Raw genomic sequence first — 20,637 nt, forward strand, 5'->3', positions numbered from 1 at the left:
CAGCTTTTCATCCTGTGGGAAGAAATCATTCAGCACAGCACCATGCAGAGACACCCTAAATGAACTCCAGTAGCATCAGTAAAACATCCAGCTGTGAAGCCAACAGGGCAAAACACTTGTGAAAACCCCAGATGGTCATTGAAGGGAGCCTTTCCTTGCCCGGTTTTCTATTTTCTTATGTGAGTGTCAGTGAGCAATTATGAGGGGGATAGTGCCAGTATTGTGCAGTCTCCTTGCATCAAACTGATCACTGCCTGAAGAGAAGTTACAGTTAAATAATCTGCTAAAAATTCCACTCCAATCAGAAGGAGTTAATTTTAATTTAGCTATACAATACCAGACTTGTGTTTTACTGGTTTCCAAGCTCCAGGTGAAAGTCTAATTGCCTTTGGGTCTGTCAAAATTCAAGTGTGAGTGAAAACTTAGGGAATTAACATTTGAATTGCAAATCACTGCCATTCCATTGGGGTTAAGAATCATAATCTATGTTATTGATTTCCAAAGTCCTTTTTCTAAGAGATGAGTAACTGAAGAGGCTTTTACTAGCTGTTTGCTAACAGTAAGTCACAAAGCCCAAATATTGCATGTCTGTTAAATATAATTTCCTGAAACTGGTGAGTAAACTTTTACAGAAATTAGCAGAGTGTTATAAATTTAGCACATATAAGGAAAAGCAGATGGTACTGCTGTGATTGGCCATGTCATTGGAGTATTCCGGAGCATGCCAAGTCTTTAATCTCTTACTATTTGCATATACTACCACATTACTCCATTTTCAGTAGACTGGAACAACATGTGCTGTGCACGAACAACAACTCTTTTTTCTGAGCTTTAAACTTAGAATAAAAATGAAATTCCATTTGCTGGTTTTGCAGCACTCGTGATCATTTTCCAAAGCCTCCAAAAGGTTCATGTGGCATATTCTGTGTGGTCAGAACACAGTCACAGATTGCTGCATGGGCCCATGCGCTTGGTGATCTTCAGCTCTCCATGCCAGCAATGGGACAGGCTGTGTGTCATGAGCAGTAGATCAAATGAGAGCCATCACATTTCAAAATGCTTTATGGTACTGGAAACTCTTTGAGCAATTATCAACTCTGTAGATTTCCAAAAGCATATGGTTTTAATTAAAAAACAAACAAACAAACAAACAAACAAAACCCCAACACCAACAAAAGAAAACAAAATCCAATTCCTGGCTATTCTTAAAAAAGGGAGTAACACCTCTCAGTTTAGAGGTGGTCTTGGCATAGTGGAGTTCTGCTTTTATGGCTTACCTTTTCTTTGGAGAAAAGCTGCTAAGAGCAGAAAGAGCCACAGCAGATAGGACTTAAGGAAGGAACTGAATTTTGCAAACAGAATGCATGGGCCACATATAATGAAAACAGTGAGGATGAAAGCATCAGAGAGGAGGTAGGCAAAAACAGGTCTGGGAGGCAAAATGTGTCAGAGAAAAAAAAAAAAGTTAAAAAGGAATTAAAAAGAGAAGAGGCAGTTGCGGAAATAAGGAGACAGGGAAGCAAAAGACCAAGAGTAGATATCAACTTGCCTGCGTTTCACATTAGGGGTTCTAAGACCCCATTCATGTTTCCAGCTCAGAGGACAACAAATCAGTTTAATGCCCACCCATTCTGACTGTACAGCATGTGTGATATCCTACTGTGCAGAACTTAGGTTGTCATCAAACACCTCTTCTTGTCAGCCCTGCCTGGTACTTCTGGAGCTCCTGGATATTCAGTGAAGTAGAAAGCTGAGCTGCCAGATCTCCCTGTCTCTCAGGGTGCTCCTGCCCTGCTTTGTTCTTTGACTTATTGGCATGTTTTCTGAATACCATATTTCCTCTTCTCAAAAGTGGAACCTCAAGGTCAGGAACCTCAGGCCACCACAGTGAGTCCTGACCTCTTCCATGTGCCTCATGATGGGCTTCTCCAGAGCTCTGGCACTGCAAACACTGTTTTAGAATTACTCCAGGACATAACAGATGTAACACCACATGCATGTCTGAGGAAGGCTGTTGGTATAGCAACCCTTTACTTTTGTGTTATCCTTGTGTGCTGTCTTTTAGGTAAATTAATTGGACATTTATTCTCCCATTTTCCTTGATATTCTTGAACAAAACTTCAGTTCTGATAAGCATCTGAGATCTTCTCCCAAGAATACCTTTTCCAGTGCTACAGCCATGCTTCCACATTTCATCTGTCTGTACCTCTCAGTACTGGCTTCTCTCATACACAGTTAAATCTCTTGTTTCAGGTTATCATTGTACCAGTTTTGCCAAGTAATAAAAACCATCGCCAGGAGACCTGTTGCTTAGTTACTGGCCTGGGCAGATGGTCCTCCTGGAGAAATGTCAGCACCCCACCAAAGAGGCTATTATGGGCAGAGAGGATTGGGAAGGTTTAATGACCATGGCCTGTGTGATCTGTACTCTTGCTCCTCAGAACTACTGCAGGGGAAAAGCTAGTGTAAAAGTTAGAATTTTGAGAAGTTATTAAAAATTAATAATTAATAAATTCTCAGGAGAGTGCCCTTAATCTTAAAAGAGAATAAAAATGTTCTCACTAGGTGAACTTGCCACTAGCTAATGCCTTCAGGGAATACATTAGAGGACTAGACTAAGTAGCTGCCCACACCTATACATAGCTATATATATCTCCATGGATGGGTGCATGCAGATTCTGTGTGTGTGTGTGTGTGTGTGTGTGTGTGTGTGTAATGCAGTAAAAGAAAAACTATCAAACCCATTTTAAATGAAATATTATTTAATTTCCATTGTATGCATACTTCCAATGACCTTCTAGAATTTGTGGACTTATTACTTATCAGATGAGAAAAAAACACCCCACAACAATTCCATGTAGAGATTGCACTGTCAAGTTGCTGTAGCATTGGGTGTCATTGATTTTTACCTCGTGATGAATGTTTATTTTCCTGAGAATAAATAACACCAGAATTTTATAGAGCAATCCTCACAGAAGCAAATAAAAAATGAAAATACCGAAGTCTATATGTGTAGTAAATTTCTAATACGTTCAAACAGTCAAGATGTTTCTAAGATGCAACAATTTATTTTGGAAACAAGTTTGAAGGGCAGATAACTGGCAAATTTTTTTTTAACCCAATGATGCTTTGGGCCTATGCAAGAATAGCTAGAGAAATCCAGATTGAGGTCTTGACTAACAATGAGAAATAAATGATATGGAAAGCCAGAAAGGGTAACTTGTGTAACAGAAGATAAGGAAATGAAACCAACCCCAAAATATTATTTATTGGAAGCCTGGTATTAAGAACTGATAACTGGAAAAGAGAGTCTTGTCCCTTCAGGAACAAAAAACCACCCCAAACAAAAAACAATTAAACAAACAAAATACCCCCCACAGCCTCCCCTGACTGAATTAATAAAATTTGCATGGGAACACTTTAAGATTATTCAAATATTCTTGACTATTTTTAGCCACAGAATTTAAATTATTAAAGTAATTTGCAATATTTAATTCATTTTATTCAGTATTTGCATGAATTGAATGCATGAATGTCTGAGAAAGCCCTGCCAAACTCTGCCTGCATTTGCTGGGGTTCGTTCTGGGTGTTCATCGTAGAAAATGGCTTGAAGGTGAGAGTCCACCGCCAGAGAGGTAAAAAGCCTTTTTCTCTTCCTTCCCTTTGCCTGTCCCCTTCCTGTGCCCCTTCCTGGCACCAAGCAGGAGACCTCAGCAAGGTGTAGGGATGCCACAGGTCCCAGCACTTCATCCCCACCCCTGGCCCAGGCGGGGAGGACAGTGCCTGCAGGGTGGCTGCACCTCAGCCCCGAGGAATGGAGCAGCTGAGACCACCAAAGCCTGAGCCATAAAACATGCCAGCAATGTATTGTTCTAGAGGGTAATCTGCATGAATCCCATCGTGAGTGCTGTTTGTGGGCCCTGTATGGACATTTATTTCTTTTTTTAATTTTGGCTGGCTGACTAATGAGGTACTCTGAGATGGCACAGCCAGGGCATGGGAGTGGTCTAGCAAAGTCTCCTAGAATAATTGCAGTTAAGGAAGAGGGCACTGAGAAATTTCACAAAGGTGTGTTAAAAATCATCTTCCCCAAAGTATTTAAATCTTCTTTGAGAAAAGGACCAGAGAACCTGATGGGAAAAATCCTGTGTAGAGGGTAGCTCAGATATTTGTGACTAGGGTATTTGTGCAGGGGTGTCCCACATGTTGCTGTGGCAGTTCCCTCATGCCTGTCACCCCCTGGGGACACTGTGTCCCCTTGTCCTGTGATATTGACCCTGCACCAGGTTTTAGGGAGGGAGAGAACTGAAGCCTGAGGCTCAGGCTTGAACATTGCTGCATGGAGGAAGGTGAGAGTCTGCTCATCTCTCCTGATGTAGGCATCTTGCAGACAGCAAGAGAAAATGGAGTAAGTGAATTTTAGGTACATTTCCATTGGTGTTTCAGGTTTTTGATCTAAAATTTTAGCTAATGTAGTCTTGCTTTTTGTTGTTTAGTTTGATGTGCCCATTAACATCTATTTCATGTTCTAGCTGAAATAGTCACGTATTTAAACACCATCTTTACATTTTACTCAGCCTTGCATGCAGACAGAATGAGCAGAAGTCAGTTGCCCTTTATCCAACAGATTTCTGGTCAGAGCAGATTATCCTTCAAATTTAGGTCACCAACATGTATTTGTCTGATGTAAAACAGAATAATGTGCCATTCCCACTGATAAAGTGGCCAACCTCTTCTTTCTTTGGAGACAGACTGGCAGCAGTTACCCAAGAGCAGTCAAGTTTCCAGACTTTACTGTCCTGAGAGAATTTAACATCCAGTCAAATTAAACCTATAAGACTCACAGATCACTATATCTGAATGTTTTAAGGCATAACTTTCATTTAAAATAAAGGGGAACAAGCAAGACTGTGTCAGGAATCAATCTATTGTTTTTTTAGGAGGAATGACTTCTATCATAACATTTATGGTTTGCAAAGCAGTAGTTCATCTGATTCTTCCTCCCCTAAAATGAAAACATTCATTATATTATATATAAAACTTGAAATTAAAAAAGAAATTTTCATAAATTGTGTTTGCAAAAATTTAGAGACAGAAGACTTTCTTTACTAAAGAAAAAGGTTTTTTTGGTGTTTTTTTTTTTTTTGTGTTTTTTTTTTTTTTGTAACAAACCACTCACCCTTACCAACTGTATACTCTTTAATATTAAAATAATTTTTGAAAAAAAATCAATTCTATTTACAGATATTTCAAGGCAGGAAAATATTTTTGCTCACAACATGTTTGAATTATGTTACTCTTTCAGTTGGATAATGTTCAATTCCTACTTGAAAAGGGCGAAGCCGCATTAACTACCATTTCATTATTGCATTAACAACAGTTCACTTGCTGTTCTTACAGACTGCGTAAGTAAATCACTCATGCTTCAGAGACGTTTTTGCTGTTTATTTGAGACAGAACATACCACTAAACACAGGCTTCCAAAACAAGCCTAAATTTGTCCATTGGAAACCCTCACCAAAGACAACAATGACCAATTTCCCTTCCATTAATTCAAATGTCTATTTATAATAGAAGGTCTGTTTTACTTAGACTCCATAAGGCATGAGGGTTCAAATGAGAGCAAAGGCAAACCTCAGTGAGCAGGAAAATTGTTCTTAAGAGAGGCAGGAACAGGGTGAATGCCACTGTCACATGCAGAATGATGGGTCCTGATGGAGTGCCATCTTGCAGTAGGATTAGTCAGAGACTGTTTATGTTTTTGATTAAACATCTTGGTGAATATTTAGGAAAAACTATATTTAAACCAAATTCTGAGAAGTATTTGGTCTATACTTTGGGCAGGATTTAAGTGAGAAGGTGACAATTTTACATCACCTTCTGTTCCTCTCAATTCTGGATTAAGAAGGAGTGGGAATGACATCTGGCATAAGTGAGCTGACATCCAGAGCTTTTCAGGCTGTAAGAAATCAGAGAAGTTTGTCAGCATCCTGTGATATCACCTTCCAAACACAGCTTTTCTAAGATGAGGAGATCTCATCTCTTTTCTTCGTCCTTATGCAAAATAAAAGGCCTGTACCATCCTTGCTGCTCCTCTTTGTATTTTATCTATGTCTGCTATGTCTTCACTAGGCTTGAGTGACCAGAAATACCTCTTGTGTCCAAAAACTGATTGCTCTGTGAGTAGATAAAATGGCAGAATAGCATTTTCTGTTTTGTTTGCCCATTTCCTGACTGCTGTTTAGCAGAGGACTAATGTCAGAATCATATATGCAGTAATTTCCCAAACTCACAAAAAAGAAAAAGAAAAAACAACAACATTTTGAGTCCATTACCATCTATGTAATGGACTCAAAATGTTGAGTTACATTAATTACATCTATGTGTAATTAGGGTTGTCTTCTGCAATGCTTTACCTTGCACTTATCAACCCTGTATTTCATTTACTGGTGTTTTGTTACTTAGTCACTCATCTTCTTGAATCCTTCTGGAAAGCTTGGCTTAGCTTTGTCTGCTTTGAATATCCTGTTTCACCTGTGTATGTTCCCTTGGGAGCCTTTGTCCCAGCTTATTTATAACTGAGTTCCTTCTGAGTGCTTCTCACACAGGTTCTTAGAGATCCCCTCCAGCAAATCCCCCAGTTATGAAATTGATCATTTACTGCTAAACTCCATTACTGCCTTTTAAACAGTTAATCTGTGAAAGGACCTTCCTTCTCATCTCCTCACAATTGAATTGAATTGAATTGAATTGAATTTTTTAAGAGGCTTCTGTGAGGAACCAAAGGGATTTGAAAGTCCAAATGTGCTTCTCAGCTGAACTATCTTCGTCCACATATTCAGTGACTCCTGAGAACTGAAACCATGTAAGCATGACTGTCTGCAAACCCACACCATGAATTATGTAAAGTATGAGAGATGGGAGGTGTCTCAAAGCCGTAAAGATGATTTAAGAATGAAATCTCCAAAGATATTTTGGTGTCCACTCCCTAATGATTCCATTTTGCATTCAAGTCTGAGTTGATTCCAGGCTTCTAACTTTGTGCTTATGAATACCAAAAGGAAAATTTCTCTGATGTTCTCTATCCTTTACCTAAAATTAATCATCTGTGTCCTTGAAATTTAATTAAACCAGATAGTATTTTAAATAGTTTTTCCACCATATGTTGGAAAAAAGAGTAGCAAAATTAAAAGAATAAATCACATCAGAGAGTAAATTAAATACACTGTTTGAAGCCAGCCTCTCTCTCATTTTCCTCATTGTTAAAACTTAGTCAATGCTGACAATAAGCGTTTGAAAGTGGTGGGGACAAAGCACTTCAAAATGCATTGTACAGAAAGCTGAGCATGGAAGGCATTGAATGGGCTAGATTTTCTGAAGTGTTTTTCCTATTTCTGATTGCTTTGGTGTGAAACTGGTAGCATGAAATACATTATAGCCCTGCTGGAGTAGAAATAAAAGCTGTACAAAAATGAAAAATGAAAAAAGAAAACCATTTCAGAAGTATTACCCCCATTTATATGTTGCTTACTCTAAAACTAAGTCAAGCGATTACAATGCCATCAATTTTTAAAGCACAAAAAAAAAATCACTAAATTCATAAAGGGTAATTAAAAAATGAGAAAAATATGTAATTATTGTTTAATGAAAATTGTTCATGATGACATCCTAAGACAATAGTCATAAATTTACGTTGTTGAAAAAGCATCTCTAGAAAGTGTTTTCCCAAATCTCAGGAAATATAATTAGTTTTCAGTGGATAATTCTTCTAAAATATTCAGGGTGTGAACATCTGAAAGAAAACTATCAAAAGAACACTTTCCTCTTGCTATTAATGTATTTTCTGTTTCTCATCCTAGTTTACGACCCTTTCCCCTATGCCTTAAGGACAGATGGAGTTGTGACTCTGCTTTATGTAACACCTAACTTCACATCCCTTTAGAAAGATAAAGTTAATAACTTCAATGGCAGTGGATTCTGCTACTCCAGTTGATGTCCAGTGGCTCCTAGCTGCCCTTTGATTTTGGTTTTTAAATCTGTAAACGCATAAATAGTCTGGGATTTATGCAAGTGAGATTCTGTCCAGTTTAAAATTAATACGTTTTAAGTGTAGTCTGGTTAAAATAATGATAGAGATGTTTGAAAAGTCATTAGGACTGCTTTAGCAGCGACTAAGCTAGAGAGCAGGTTGAAGACTGTCAGTGGATGAGTGTCCATGGTAGATATGTCAGAGGGTATGAAATGAGTATGACCTTGAGGGTGAAATTGACTCTGCAGCCCCAGCAGAGGTACCCAAGGTAAGGTGTGCATTAGCTCAGCAGCCCTCTAGGTCAAAGGCAGACATGTCCACTCCTTAAGGGAAAGCATTTAGGTCAGTTCTTCATCTCACATTTTGAATTATAATTTTAAAAAGGTTCTTTATCCTCTTCTGTATAGTGTATAAATTTGTTTTTCTGTGACTATTCCCCCAAGTCCTTTATATATAACAGGATGTTGGCAGATTATTTGAAATGTCAAATTGTAGTTTTGTCATAAGATTACGGTGGTTTAGAGACAGGTTTTTTTAACTACATCTGTAATGCTGAAGTAAATCAGGTGGGGGATTTTATTGTTCCTGAGGCCAGGTATTACCACATGGCTCATGATGGCAATGTGTGGCATCAGCCCCCAGTGGGGCAGATTTGTCTGGGAGAAAGCTTTTTGGTATGATCCAGCCCAGAGTGAGCTAACCCACAAGCAGCATGGACAGTGAACTTCCAACACCCGGGCTGATTCCCCAGCTCCCCTCAGCGCTGTGGAGGGAGCCTTTCTGTCCCCTCTGCTTCACTTTGGGTGGAACCAGTTTAGGGGCTCAGAGGGCCGAAAGGACACAAGCCCACTGCTGCAGTCTCATGGCAAAAGTATCCTCTTAGCACAGACATGTGAGTCTTCATATCACTAGGGTTTCGTTGTTAACTTTCAACCCTATTGGACACTTTCACTGGAAAGGGCTGAGTTCTCACCACCCTGAGGTCTCTCAGGTGATGTCTGCTCAGGTGGGAGAGCTTTGGTGGGTCAGGTCTTGCCTGTGAGACCTGGCAGTGCTCAGAGTGCAGGCACAGGCCAGGCTGCAAAGCTCCTTCAGCTCCTGGGGGATTCTCCTGCTAAAAATCCCATGGTGGTTATGGAGATGTGGCATCTCCAGGGCTGGAGGTGGGGCTGTAAGGGCTCTGGCTTTCCTTGCTTCTGGTGGCACTTAAAAGATCCCAACAGCTACAGCTTGGGTGGTGTCTCTAGTGCTGTGTTTGTGTAAATGCATCATTTCAGGCATAGTAACACGTGGGTATAGCAAGACAATGCTGTTCTAATCGATTATTTAGTCTTTGAAAAAGGTTTTTTCTGATTAAAAAACCGTACATAAACACTTTTTTTTTTTTTTTTTACAACCAGCAATCAGCTCCATGTTGGGAAAACAATAACAAACCAATCCAGAGATCTATTAGGGAGATTAAAATCTGTTCAAGCAGAGAGGGAAACTGACCATGTATCACTCATACCCTCATACCCCAGGTGAATGCTGTACCTCTTGTGCCCAGGGTAAATCCCATCTGCTGCAGTCCTAAATAAAAAAATAACATGGGTACTGAGCATGCTTCCTCATGGTTTCTGTGAAAAAGAAGTGGCACAGACAACTGTCTGGTTGGAAAAGCAGGACTCTAAATCCCATTGGGACATAAGTGGCTCTTTATAGTTAAGGGTTGGGCGCTGAGTACCTAAAATAATTTGATTTAAACATCCCTGTGCCTAATGTCAGATGGCTTCCCACTCAAGTTGCTACAGCATAAGCTCAAAAGGAAGGCTGTGACATTGAAGATGAATTGCTCAACCCCATGTGACAAAGCTGTGATCCACCAGGGCACAGTGGAAGTCAGGACTCTCCAAGCTGGCGTTGAGCTCAGTACTTTTTATTCTTCCCACAGATCTCTCAGGAGCAACAGAAATTAAATTTTTTAAAAATGAATGAAGTACATATGGCAACACAGCTGCTGAAAATCTGTTACCCTTTTTAATCACCTCTCATGTCCTGGGCATGCATTTTATCCTTCAAACTCAGTAAAATGAAAAACACTGATGGGAGGGTATCTCCCTGTACTATTGGGGGACTTGGTAGTGTTATTAAGTCATTAAGTCATGCCCGAGAAGCCTTGCCTAATAAGGCTATACAGAACTTAGGTCTCAGTGGGTTCATCTTTAAAACACTTTATATACTTATAGTCACTAGGACAAGCAGAGTTTTCACAGAGGTACTGCAAACTGCAAATAAATAAAATTGAAAAAGGAGAGGACCATCCTTTTTCTTAATGATGGTGAACTTCCAAGATGGAAAGGTTGTAAACCCTGGATCAGTGCTCAAACAGCCTTGCAATGATGCAATTTTCCACCTGCTTATGGATATACTGTAGAATAGACCTTCATGCTCAAGTGACAGGGTCTCCAAAGCACTGTTTACTGCCTACCCTCCTTCCATAAGCATTCAATGCCATAAGCAGTCAGAGTGACTATTTCTCATTTGGTAGCCTTGAATCACACTACTGATTATTCGCCTTTGCGTGTCAGCTCCAAGGTAAGGACAGCAAGTTGGGTGATATATTCAATTCCAGTCCTGGAGCTGGGGAGAGAGAAAAATGCTGCTATTGAAAGAGGTTCTTCTGTGAAGGGGCAGTGATTTACATCCTGAATAGGTACAAATTATCCTCCCTTCCCACCCCCAAGTTCAGCCAATATGCTCGTTATTAAATATCTTGGTGCTGTGGTGCCTTTTTTCCTTGCAGTTTTTGATTTTCTGTTAAGTTCAGAAGGCTGTGGTTTGGTAAGAGATATGAGGATATTAAATATCTCCATGAGGGATTGGTCTCCTTATCAGCCTACGAAGTGGTTATTTTCAGTCAACAGTGAAGCATCTGTCAGTCAAAGAAAAGGTCTTTAACTAGAACAAGTTCCTGAACTTACAATTCATCCCTGCTGGAATGAAAAAGAATAGAGCTGCTGTGTCGTTGGTTTTGAATCCTTCATGGAGAGCTGCCAGCAACTGTTAACTTGTGTATTATTGTTCTATCAGACAGGAGAAACACCAGGGAGAATTTACCAGCACAGTCACAAGCCTTTCATCACTCAGTTATTATAGTGATAAAGTTCAGTGGTAGTTACTCACCTCTCCAAAAACAAATATCACCCACTCAGACAAGAGAGAATGGATTTCTGCAGGGTGATGCTACATTAGCTTGTGCTACTGCACCTGACTCCCAGCTACCACTAAATCCAAGTGCCCAGTGCACTTTGAAGTACTGATTGTCAGAGCACTCCTGTGAGCAAGGAGGGACCATGATCTACCCTTGTTTCACAGGTTTGAGATGGAGCTGTAAGGCTGCTGTGAGGCTGAACAATGGAAACCCCTCGACATGAACTTGGGCCCCTGGATCTCTGGGTCATTCAATTCAGCCTGGCTGGAGCAGACACCCTGCTACCAACACGACTGTATTTCCTCCCCATAGAAAGCTCAAGGAGAGCAGTACAAACCTGTGGAGTCAAATCTCTTCCCTATATGGCTGGGATACAGCTTGCAGCTCAGGGCTCTTGATTTAGACTAGAAAAATTAAAGCTAGAAAATTATAGATAGAAAAATTAAATCTTGGATTCACTAGCACTGCAAGTCACCTGATTTACACATATTTTTAACGTGGGTTTTAACTTCCTGTTTGTCTTTAAAACCCGGACTTTGTATCATTGTGTAACCAGGTAATTTGATGAGGTGCTTTGGAGGGGTGCACCTCAACTACTCAACTACATGGCATGCTCAATAGACAGGTGACTGTGTGTCTCATTTGTCCTCTTTATCCTCCAGGAAGACGAAGTTGCTCGTGACAGCCGATTCAATTTCAGTGGCTATGGCATGGGCCACTGCCTCCAAGTGAAAGATGGCACAGCAGTCAAGGCTACCCCACCCAACCCAACTCCAGCACCACCAAAGGATTCAGAATCCATCAAAAAGAAGTTTGTTGACCGTGCAAAAAGGATTGATACAATATCCCGTGCTGCGTTCCCACTCGCCTTCCTCATTTTCAACATCTTTTACTGGATTACATACAAAATTATACGGCATGAGGACATTCACAAGAAATAGGCAACTCTGGTTTGCCAGGACTTCTCAGCCAAAGTGATCCACATGTAAATAAACAGCAAAATGTCATTCTGTCATACGGACTAAGGATTCTTCCCCACTCCCCCAGAACACTGGAGAAAAAATTAGCAAAGAGGAAAAGAAGTGTAGAAGGACAAGTGATTCCATGACAAAATATGCCGCGAGACCAGTCAAGAGGCTCCCCCTATGTACTCCTAGTGTGTTCTTCCAGATTCAGCATCGGTCAGACATCTGTAATTGGGGCCAAATTATACCCAGCGTTATCACCAAGATATTACTTTTCAGTACAAAAGAGAACCAGAAAACAAACAATTCTCCTAAAACATCTATCAAGAGACTGTGGTGGCTACAGTACAGTGAGTTATAAGAGGACCAAAATTTTTCAGGATAATGTTGCCTTTCTATTTGAAACAAGTCTACTGAGCTACATTCCGTGATCATGTCTGTAGGTAGTGGTTTCACCAAGGAGTCCTTTTGTGGGTTGTAAATTATTTCTACTGATAGGGGAGAGGGAAAAAAAAAGGAAAAAAATTTATACTTTACTATCCTTGTGGGTGTGCATTTTAATATTATCTTGCTTTACTAGAATTGTAATTTTGGGGTTGAACTTGTGTGTCATGTGATTTATTTGATAGTTGACACTCCAGAACCAGTGAAACTGCCCGGTTTATTTCTGTTGGGAGACAGTGCACTTACTTAATTTTATTTCTGCTGATTTTACATGCAACTTGAGGTGCCAAAATGTATTTTACCTATTGTGCTACCCTGTACCACACTACTTAGTAAGAACTTGTTTCCTCAAAGGTGTAGCTCAGTTTAGCATTGAGTTTCTATTATTGCTCTCATTGTAGCTGCAGTCAATAGCTCTATAGGTAAACACAACTTGTTTACAGACCTCTAATTTATTTTACTCAAAGTGGCTATCATTTTAAATATCATTAATTAACCTAAGAATTTTAAAACTGTACTGTGATTTTCAGAACCTGTTACCTTTTGGTGCCGGATCTGCGTTATTCAAATCCTTGCTACATGTTTTAAAGTAGAAAATTTAAAAAAAAAATATTTAAAAAAGAGGAAAAAAAGATGGTATTTTTGCTTACATGGAAGAAGACAACCTGTAACATAAGATGAGTAAAACATTAAAATTTTACACTTGCTGTAAAAGGGTTTATTAAAAAAAAAGGTATTTGTTCAATTTCAATAAAGCTAAATGTGGTACTAACATTTCTTCACTCTCTTCTTCATTTGCAGCAGCAGCAGCAGGGCTGTTCGTGCCACAGCCCAGCTCTTCCACTGCTCTGTCAGCAGAAAGAGGGTGAAAAGCAGCCTTCTGCTGACATGACTTAGCACACCAAATTTTTCTGTCTATCCTGCAGCAAAGGGACTATTGCAGCCCCTGGGAGTAAGTCAAGGACTGTCAGAAGTGTGTCTGGGATATGATGGGAGCATTTGTAGAACATTGGTATGTGCTGAGCCAGGCCTGGGGGAGGAGGGATGCTGCTCCCCTCTGACACCAACCCTGCAGAGCAAGAAATACAGCCCAGCTTCACACATGCTGTGCCTGGCTTGGGGGTGTCCAGAACTTTCTTCTGGCTTTCTTATAGCTTCACCCCTTTGGTGAGCTGAAGGATTCTGAGATGGTCTGTGCCAGGTGCCTCTCGTACACATGGGAATGACCAATAGTTTAAAAGCAAATTAAAAACTGAATTCATTTTTCTGCCCTTCCCTTGTGAGGCCCAAATACACACAGTGTAGCTGCCTAGTACAGGCATTTTTTTTCACTCCTCTAATGAGATGTGGCGCTGAAACATACCGAACCTTCAGCACCTCTCACTCTGCTTTTGCCACTGGTCCATCTTCTGCTGAGAGAATTCAGGTTCCACAGCCCATCTGAGCCTGTATTTGTGTGTTTATGTGCCGGTGTTCCCTTCTCTCTCCACATGGCTGCCTGTAGCTACCAGCCTCTGTTCCTGTCCAGAACAGGGGAGGGAATCTGGAGGTCGTGACAACTCTGAGTCCTGAACAATAAACTGGTGACAAAAAGCCAGTTGAGCGTTTTATCTTCCCATACCCTCCTCAGCTCTGTAGACTCTTCTGTTGCTTACACCTCTGATGAACTGGCAACATCACCTCCACCTTGTTGAGGCAGGAAATCCAGATGTGACTGACAGCCCCAGAAAGGGGGACAAGTGAGAACTCAAGACAACTGTCCAAACTATTCTGCTCTGAAAAACAAGCTTTTGATGCAAATTCAAATATCATAATATATGGTATTTATTGTATCAGATTTGCTTTTATTAATTTTTAAAGTGGAACAGTATTTGATTACAGATAATGTAGTGGATGAAAACCCACACAATCCTAGTACCACGAACTGGGGCAGGGTGAAGATACCCAGCTGTAAACTATGTCTGTACGGGAAGTTAGGAGCTTCGCTGGTGTGTAAACATTCAGACCTCCCTTTTACCAACCCCTTGTTCCAAACCCAGTTTTTCAAATGAAGGTGTAATGCCAGTATTAATCAGGATTAATCCTCAGTGCCCAGATGTGTTGCAGGGATTCTCGTGAATGTCAGAGCCTGCTGCTCTCAGCTGCCCCAAATGGCTGCAGGCCACAGCAAGAGGAATGCACACCTACTCTCAGCTGATGGATGTCTTTATATCCCTCCTGTGGTGAAGCTCATGTGCCTCCAGCATCCACATCACAAATTCAACTGCAGTCTTTGCAATTCTTGGCTATTAGCATTTATCAAATAGTTCACTAAAATATCCTGCTGATCAGAACTGGGGTTTGCTGACAGTATCCATGGGAAGATTGCTCTGCTGTTGCCTTCTGTATAAATTTTGGTCCAGCCATGAGAATAATCTGTGCAAAAAGTCTGAATAGATCTGTCACTCTCTTTTGAAGACAGAATTTAGGGATACATGACAATTATTCAATTAATGGATATTGAAATTATCTAACTAAATTTTGGAAACAATGTGTGCAAATGGACAAGGCCCAGCAAGCATGACAAATAGGAATGGCCACATGATACAGAAAAGTTGCCATGTGCTGCCATGTGAACCCTCTGGCACAGAAATGGTTTGATACTGGCCATCTATTAAAGAACCTTCTCTCAAAGAACATGGCTGGCACCGGAAACTGGTTGAGAAACTGCCTGCAGATAAAACATCAATTAACAAGGATAGCAGGATACAACTATCCTAAACAAATCCTCAGTAGGGTTAATAGAGAAAAAATACTCAAAAAATTATCACCTTGCACTCAGGGAAGCAGAATAATTAAATAGTGAAGCAGTTTTATTCCAAGTCACCATTGCAAGAGGAAAAAAAAAGGCTTAGAAAATAACTCTGAAACAAATACCCTTTGTGAAACAATAGACACATCAAGATGGAAAGAAAGAGACCCAGGATTAATTCTGAAGAGATTCCACACACATTAGAAAGCTTGCATGCTACAGTTCTAACTGGTAAAATAAAATTAAGCCCTAGGGCATTTAAACTACTTGCATTTAGTTATAAGACAATTATGATGACTTCTACTTTACCAAGAAAGCTTAAAAAACTTTAAGCAACTCTTTAAAGGATGTAACATCAGGTCAGGTCATTGGGATCCTGTTGTTGCAGACTGGACCTGAGTGATTCAGTAGTCAAGGGGAAATGTTTAGCTACCTCTCACCAGGTGCTATGATAAAACCTTACTGATAAAAGAGCTCTTTAAAAAATCTTATTACATTAGGAGGAAAGTGAGGGGAAAAAATAGTGCAATATGAAATGAGAGATATCTATTTGTTACTCTTTCCTGTTTTTTTCTCTCCATATTTCTTTAGGTGGCAGAGACATCATTTGTGATGTACTGAATCAAATGTGGTGTAGCAAGAGAGGCTTTTGGAGTAACCAATATGAGATATCAGCAATTCCTAACTGCTGGAGGACAACTCCAGGATATGCAATGACCCTGGGGTCAGATGTTTTCATGTGCTGCAGAGGTGAGGAATAAGAGTGGACCTCATCCACAGACACTGAGATTTTCTCGCTTTGATTCCATTTTTTCCCAGCATGAGATGTTGAAAGCAATAGGAAAGGGCTGATGGAAAAATAATGTTTGGCTCCTGCAGGCTGAGCTGTTGCAGCTCTTCATCTTTGTACAAACCTGTCTGACACAGGTGGCACAGGAGCTGCTGCCAGACATGAGGCTCCAGCCCAAACTCACAGCCTTTTGTAGCTGATGTTACTGAAAATATTGTGGGAGAATCTGAACCAGCTTTTGGGATTACAGACATGGGCATTTCCTGGGAAGGGTTTTCACTGGGGTGAAGAGGTGTCTGCCTCAACAACAGGATTCAGCATCTGCACCGATACATAAAGTCACATTTTATGAATTTATTCAAAAGATCTGACTCAGTTCAATAGTGGCATTTCTGTATTTAGAAATATATTTCTAAATACAAGAATAAATATATTTAATGTGTGGTTGTAAAAAGTATATGCACAGCTTTCTTATTCATTTAAAATTAAAACACAGCAATGAACATAGAAACAAAATCTTTGCAATAATATCAGCTTTGTATTACACAAAATAGTAAGAAAATAATTTTATTTAATATATTCATTTTAATCATCTATAATGTAGTAGCTGTGGAAAATTATCTTCTGCCAGACTTTGAAAGTAATTTATTCTAATGATTTTTGGCATAGAGGTTTGTGTCTTAAAGTGTTTTGGAAAACTAAAAACCAAAACCGAGGCTGCCTAGAGAAACTTCTGCCTGGGAAAATACTCTGAGCAGGAAATATATTTTCTCCCTAAATGCCCCTCGCAGATTTTACATTAAAAATCAATCTTCTCTAGTTTAATAGGAAGATAAAATGAGATATTTTTGTCATTTAAGATACCTTTCCTAATTGTGCAAGGCAATTGTGAAATATCATCAAATTTAGGGCTTAGTTTCAGAACAAGAGAAGCATCACCAGTTCCAGACAAGCCCACCTATCCAATTTACTTCCAAATCCAATGCAGTGCTTACTGAAAGCAGAAGGGAAAAAATTCTTCAACATCTTCTAGATCAGTTTCTTATAAAGGATTGGTTTCCAACACTCAGCACTAGAAATAATTTGAGAGGGAAAATATTCAGAGTGTATTAACTCTCTTCCTCTCAGGAGGAATCGAAAATTGAGTCAAAATAAGCATCTCAGATAATAATTAGGAAAAGTGACTCTGTGAAATACATACACTCAGTTCTTTAAGTTGCCACTGAAATGAACATGCTAAATAATTATCTTCGCTATGGAGAAATGTTGTGAGGCAATATTAGGGGAAAAAGTAGTGAATACCTGGGATCCTGATCACATTTTGATTGTGCTAAAAATGGGATTTTACTTGGACAAATTATATAATATCCTCTCTAGTCCTCTGAACAGCTTTACCACTGATTCAAAACCAGCTCCTTCAGATTATCACAAGGCTTGAATCTGGTGCCCAGCAGAGTGGGCTCCCTTTGTGGAGGTGGTGGACAGCGTGTGCCATGCCAGGAAGATGGCAGCTGGATGCATCCCTCCTTTTTCCACAGGAAAATCAGCAAGATCCCTGAGGGTGCACACAGGAAGTATATTCCACAGCAGTGCTTAATAACAATGCTTTAGACAGAGCAGTTGAAGGATTCACAGATTTCCACCTTTCCTTTGCTTTGGCATGAATCCATTTTCCCTCAGGTGATGAAGAGTACTGCCCTTGACATGCCAGGGTCAGGCCTGTGGCTGGACATGTTTGGAAATCACATTTTTATCACCTGGTTTCCAGAGAACACCTTCCCTGTTTTCCCTTTAGTGCAAAAAGAGAAAAGAGTATGCCACTGTAGGAAACACTGTGGAACCAGAGCCTTTAACGGGGTTTTCCAGTGAGAAAATGAGAGCACCAATGACTTAATTCACACTGGAGGCACTACCTCCTGCTCTCTCTGCATTGTCAGGCAGAGGTGTTATGAAAAGGCAAGAGAGTCTGGCAATGAAGAAGCTGCCAATGCATGGTTAAAGTTTTCCTCTTAGCCATTGCTTAGAGTTCAAAGGGGACACATGTATGGCTGCATTAGGTGGGGACCAAGGAGAGCAGCATGGACAAATGTCTGTGATGAGCTAATTAACCTTTAGAAAAGGAGAGTGAGTGCATTTTTCCTGTAATAAGCTGATGAACTCTATCCTCTGGGGAAGATGAGGGACATAATCAATGAGGCTCCTAACAGGGAGCCAAAGATGCTCTTCAGAGGAGGGGTGAAGAGCAGGGCTGTTACTGAATCATTAGCTTAAAAAAACAAGAGCTGAAAGAGCTGCCTGCTGCAGGAAAATTGGGTTCTCCCTCCATGTGTATTGCATTACATGTAATAGGGCTTTGAAAGCATGTTTTCTGCTTGGAAGAATATCACAAATTTCCTTTAATCCATGCAAGAAGCAAAGCTAAAAAAAGAGGAAGTATCTTTTTCTTGGCAATTTTTCCTTGTAGTGCCTCAAGTCAAAACCAAGAGAAACTTTTATGCTGACCTCAGATGTAAGTCAAGCTGTTACAGGTTGATGGTGAAAGTTTCAGTATGGGCAGGGTCTCAGTCTACATCTTAGCTGTCTGCTGTTATGGCACATTTTCTCCTCACTTTGGAGCCTGGTGACTTCATTTTCTTGAATTACCACAATGAGAGGTTCCATCACTGACCCTTCTGGTGCTGCAAGTGCAGTAAGTGATGTCAGAACGGAAGAATTTGCTAAAGAACATTTAGAATTTCAATGAAATTTTCCTGTCATCAGAATCTGTGTGTATAACAGTCTTTCAGAGGCCTTTTCAAAAGGACACTGGCAGAGGCTAAAGAGCATTTTAATGTTTCCTTTGATTAATTAACACTAGCTCAGTTTTTAATTTGCAGAAAAGAAGTGCTTCATTAATACCCACAGTAACATTTCACGTTAAACATCCTAAACGTGACATAATCTATTTTTAAAGGAACTAATTCCCATGCATTGGTTGACTTATTCCAGGCATCACAAGGCTGAAAACATGAGGCCTGTTCCTGACATGCAGCAAGGTTTCCTTGAACAGCTGCACTATTTTTCTGTCTGTAGTTTTCTGCAGTAATATCAGTCGGCAGGACTTGTTTTATGTCACTAATAAAACAAAGGAGGATATTTTATCATAAAGGAAATTTGCATATTTTCTGCTATAATACCAGAGAAAATTTCACTGGAAATTGATAGCTTCTGCAAATTGTAGAGCTTGTATTGCATTTGTGCAACACACACACACACACACACACTCCTTTCACTTTTCTTCCCTCAGTTTTGTTGCAGTATTTCTGTGACTGATGTCCCTGAAAATTTCATCTGCTACACAGTGCTAGCTAGGGTGGTAGCACAGATAAATATCTACCTTCTTTTTCTCTGACCTAGATGTGGAAAAGGTCCAAAAGTTATCTTTAGCCTGATTAATCTAAGTCTGATCTGCTAATATGCTGCCATGGATTAAATATATATATATGTCATCTGAAACAGCTGAGGCACAGCTCAGGCATCCTGTAAATGGCAGTACTGGGATGTACCTGCAGTGGGCTTTGCTAAGCAGGCACTCTGCCCAGTGCTCTCTGATGAGGTTTCTGGGTCACATCTGAAGACTTCAGCAGGAAATGCGGTTGTGGTTACTACTGATGGACATCTTTCCTGCAACTTAAAATTCGAGCTGATCTTAATAGATCACAAGGGAAACATGTACTAAAAAGGGAGGATCCTTTAACCTCTCCCTCTGCATGGTGCTGGCACAAGAGCCACAGCAATGCAGAAGGCCACCAGAGGCCCCTGTTGCAGCTGGGGAAGTCTCCCTGGCACTGGTGCCTGGGGAAGCAATCCCCACTCCCAGACATCCTGCAGGGCATAGAGGGGCTGGTCAGGGACATCCAGACCCCACTATCAGCAATGGTCACCCTTGGAGCAGGCCAGGAAGAGGCTGCTTTGCAAGTGCTTTATTCTCCTCACCATGGCTTGATCAAATTGTCTTTTCAAGGTTGCCCAAGCCCTAATGTTCACACTTCAGTTTTCAAGCTGTGGTTAGGTGACCTCATGGTTGCACTCTGGTGCCTTTTGCAATTGAGTCATACACATCTCACCTCTGGCCACGCCCTGGGGTGTTCTAGCTGCCCTCTCTTTTCACTAACTATTCTCCCTTCAGGTTGGGCAGAAGAAGTGAGCCAGGTCACCTGTGAAATTAGAAAGACGGAGAAAGAAACCTTCCTGCCAACTCCAAACCACCCAGAGAGCTTCTCCTCAGCTCAGCCACACAGGCTCCCTATGAGCTGATGAGGGTGCAGCTCTGTGTGTGCAAAAACCCCAAATGTAACTGCAAAGCAAAGGGGAGCAGATTTTGGAGACACCTCAAAAAACATCAGAGACTTCAAGACAGTCCCAACAGCAAAAGGAGAACTGAAAACA

The 20,637-nt window shown here is 40.5% G+C and overlaps 1 protein-coding gene across 2 annotated transcripts in view; it reads left to right on the plus strand.

The window, feature by feature from the left end:
- Window positions 1-12,160, plus strand: part of GLRA2 (glycine receptor alpha 2) — a 121,046-nt gene extending 108,886 nt beyond the window's left edge. For both annotated transcript variants that reach the window (XM_041416495.1, XM_041416496.1), the window contains exon 9: window positions 11,882-12,160. In XM_041416495.1, coding sequence (XP_041272429.1) covers window positions 11,882-12,160 — 279 coding nt within the window. The remainder of the gene's footprint in view (window positions 1-11,881) is intronic.
- Window positions 12,161-20,637: the final 8,477 nt, after the last annotated feature.

This window comes from Onychostruthus taczanowskii, unplaced genomic scaffold (assembly GCF_017590055.1).
Source record: "Onychostruthus taczanowskii isolate IOZ18803 unplaced genomic scaffold, ASM1759005v1 scaffold52, whole genome shotgun sequence".
In the NCBI taxonomy this organism is placed as follows: Eukaryota; Metazoa; Chordata; class Aves; order Passeriformes; family Passeridae; genus Onychostruthus; species Onychostruthus taczanowskii.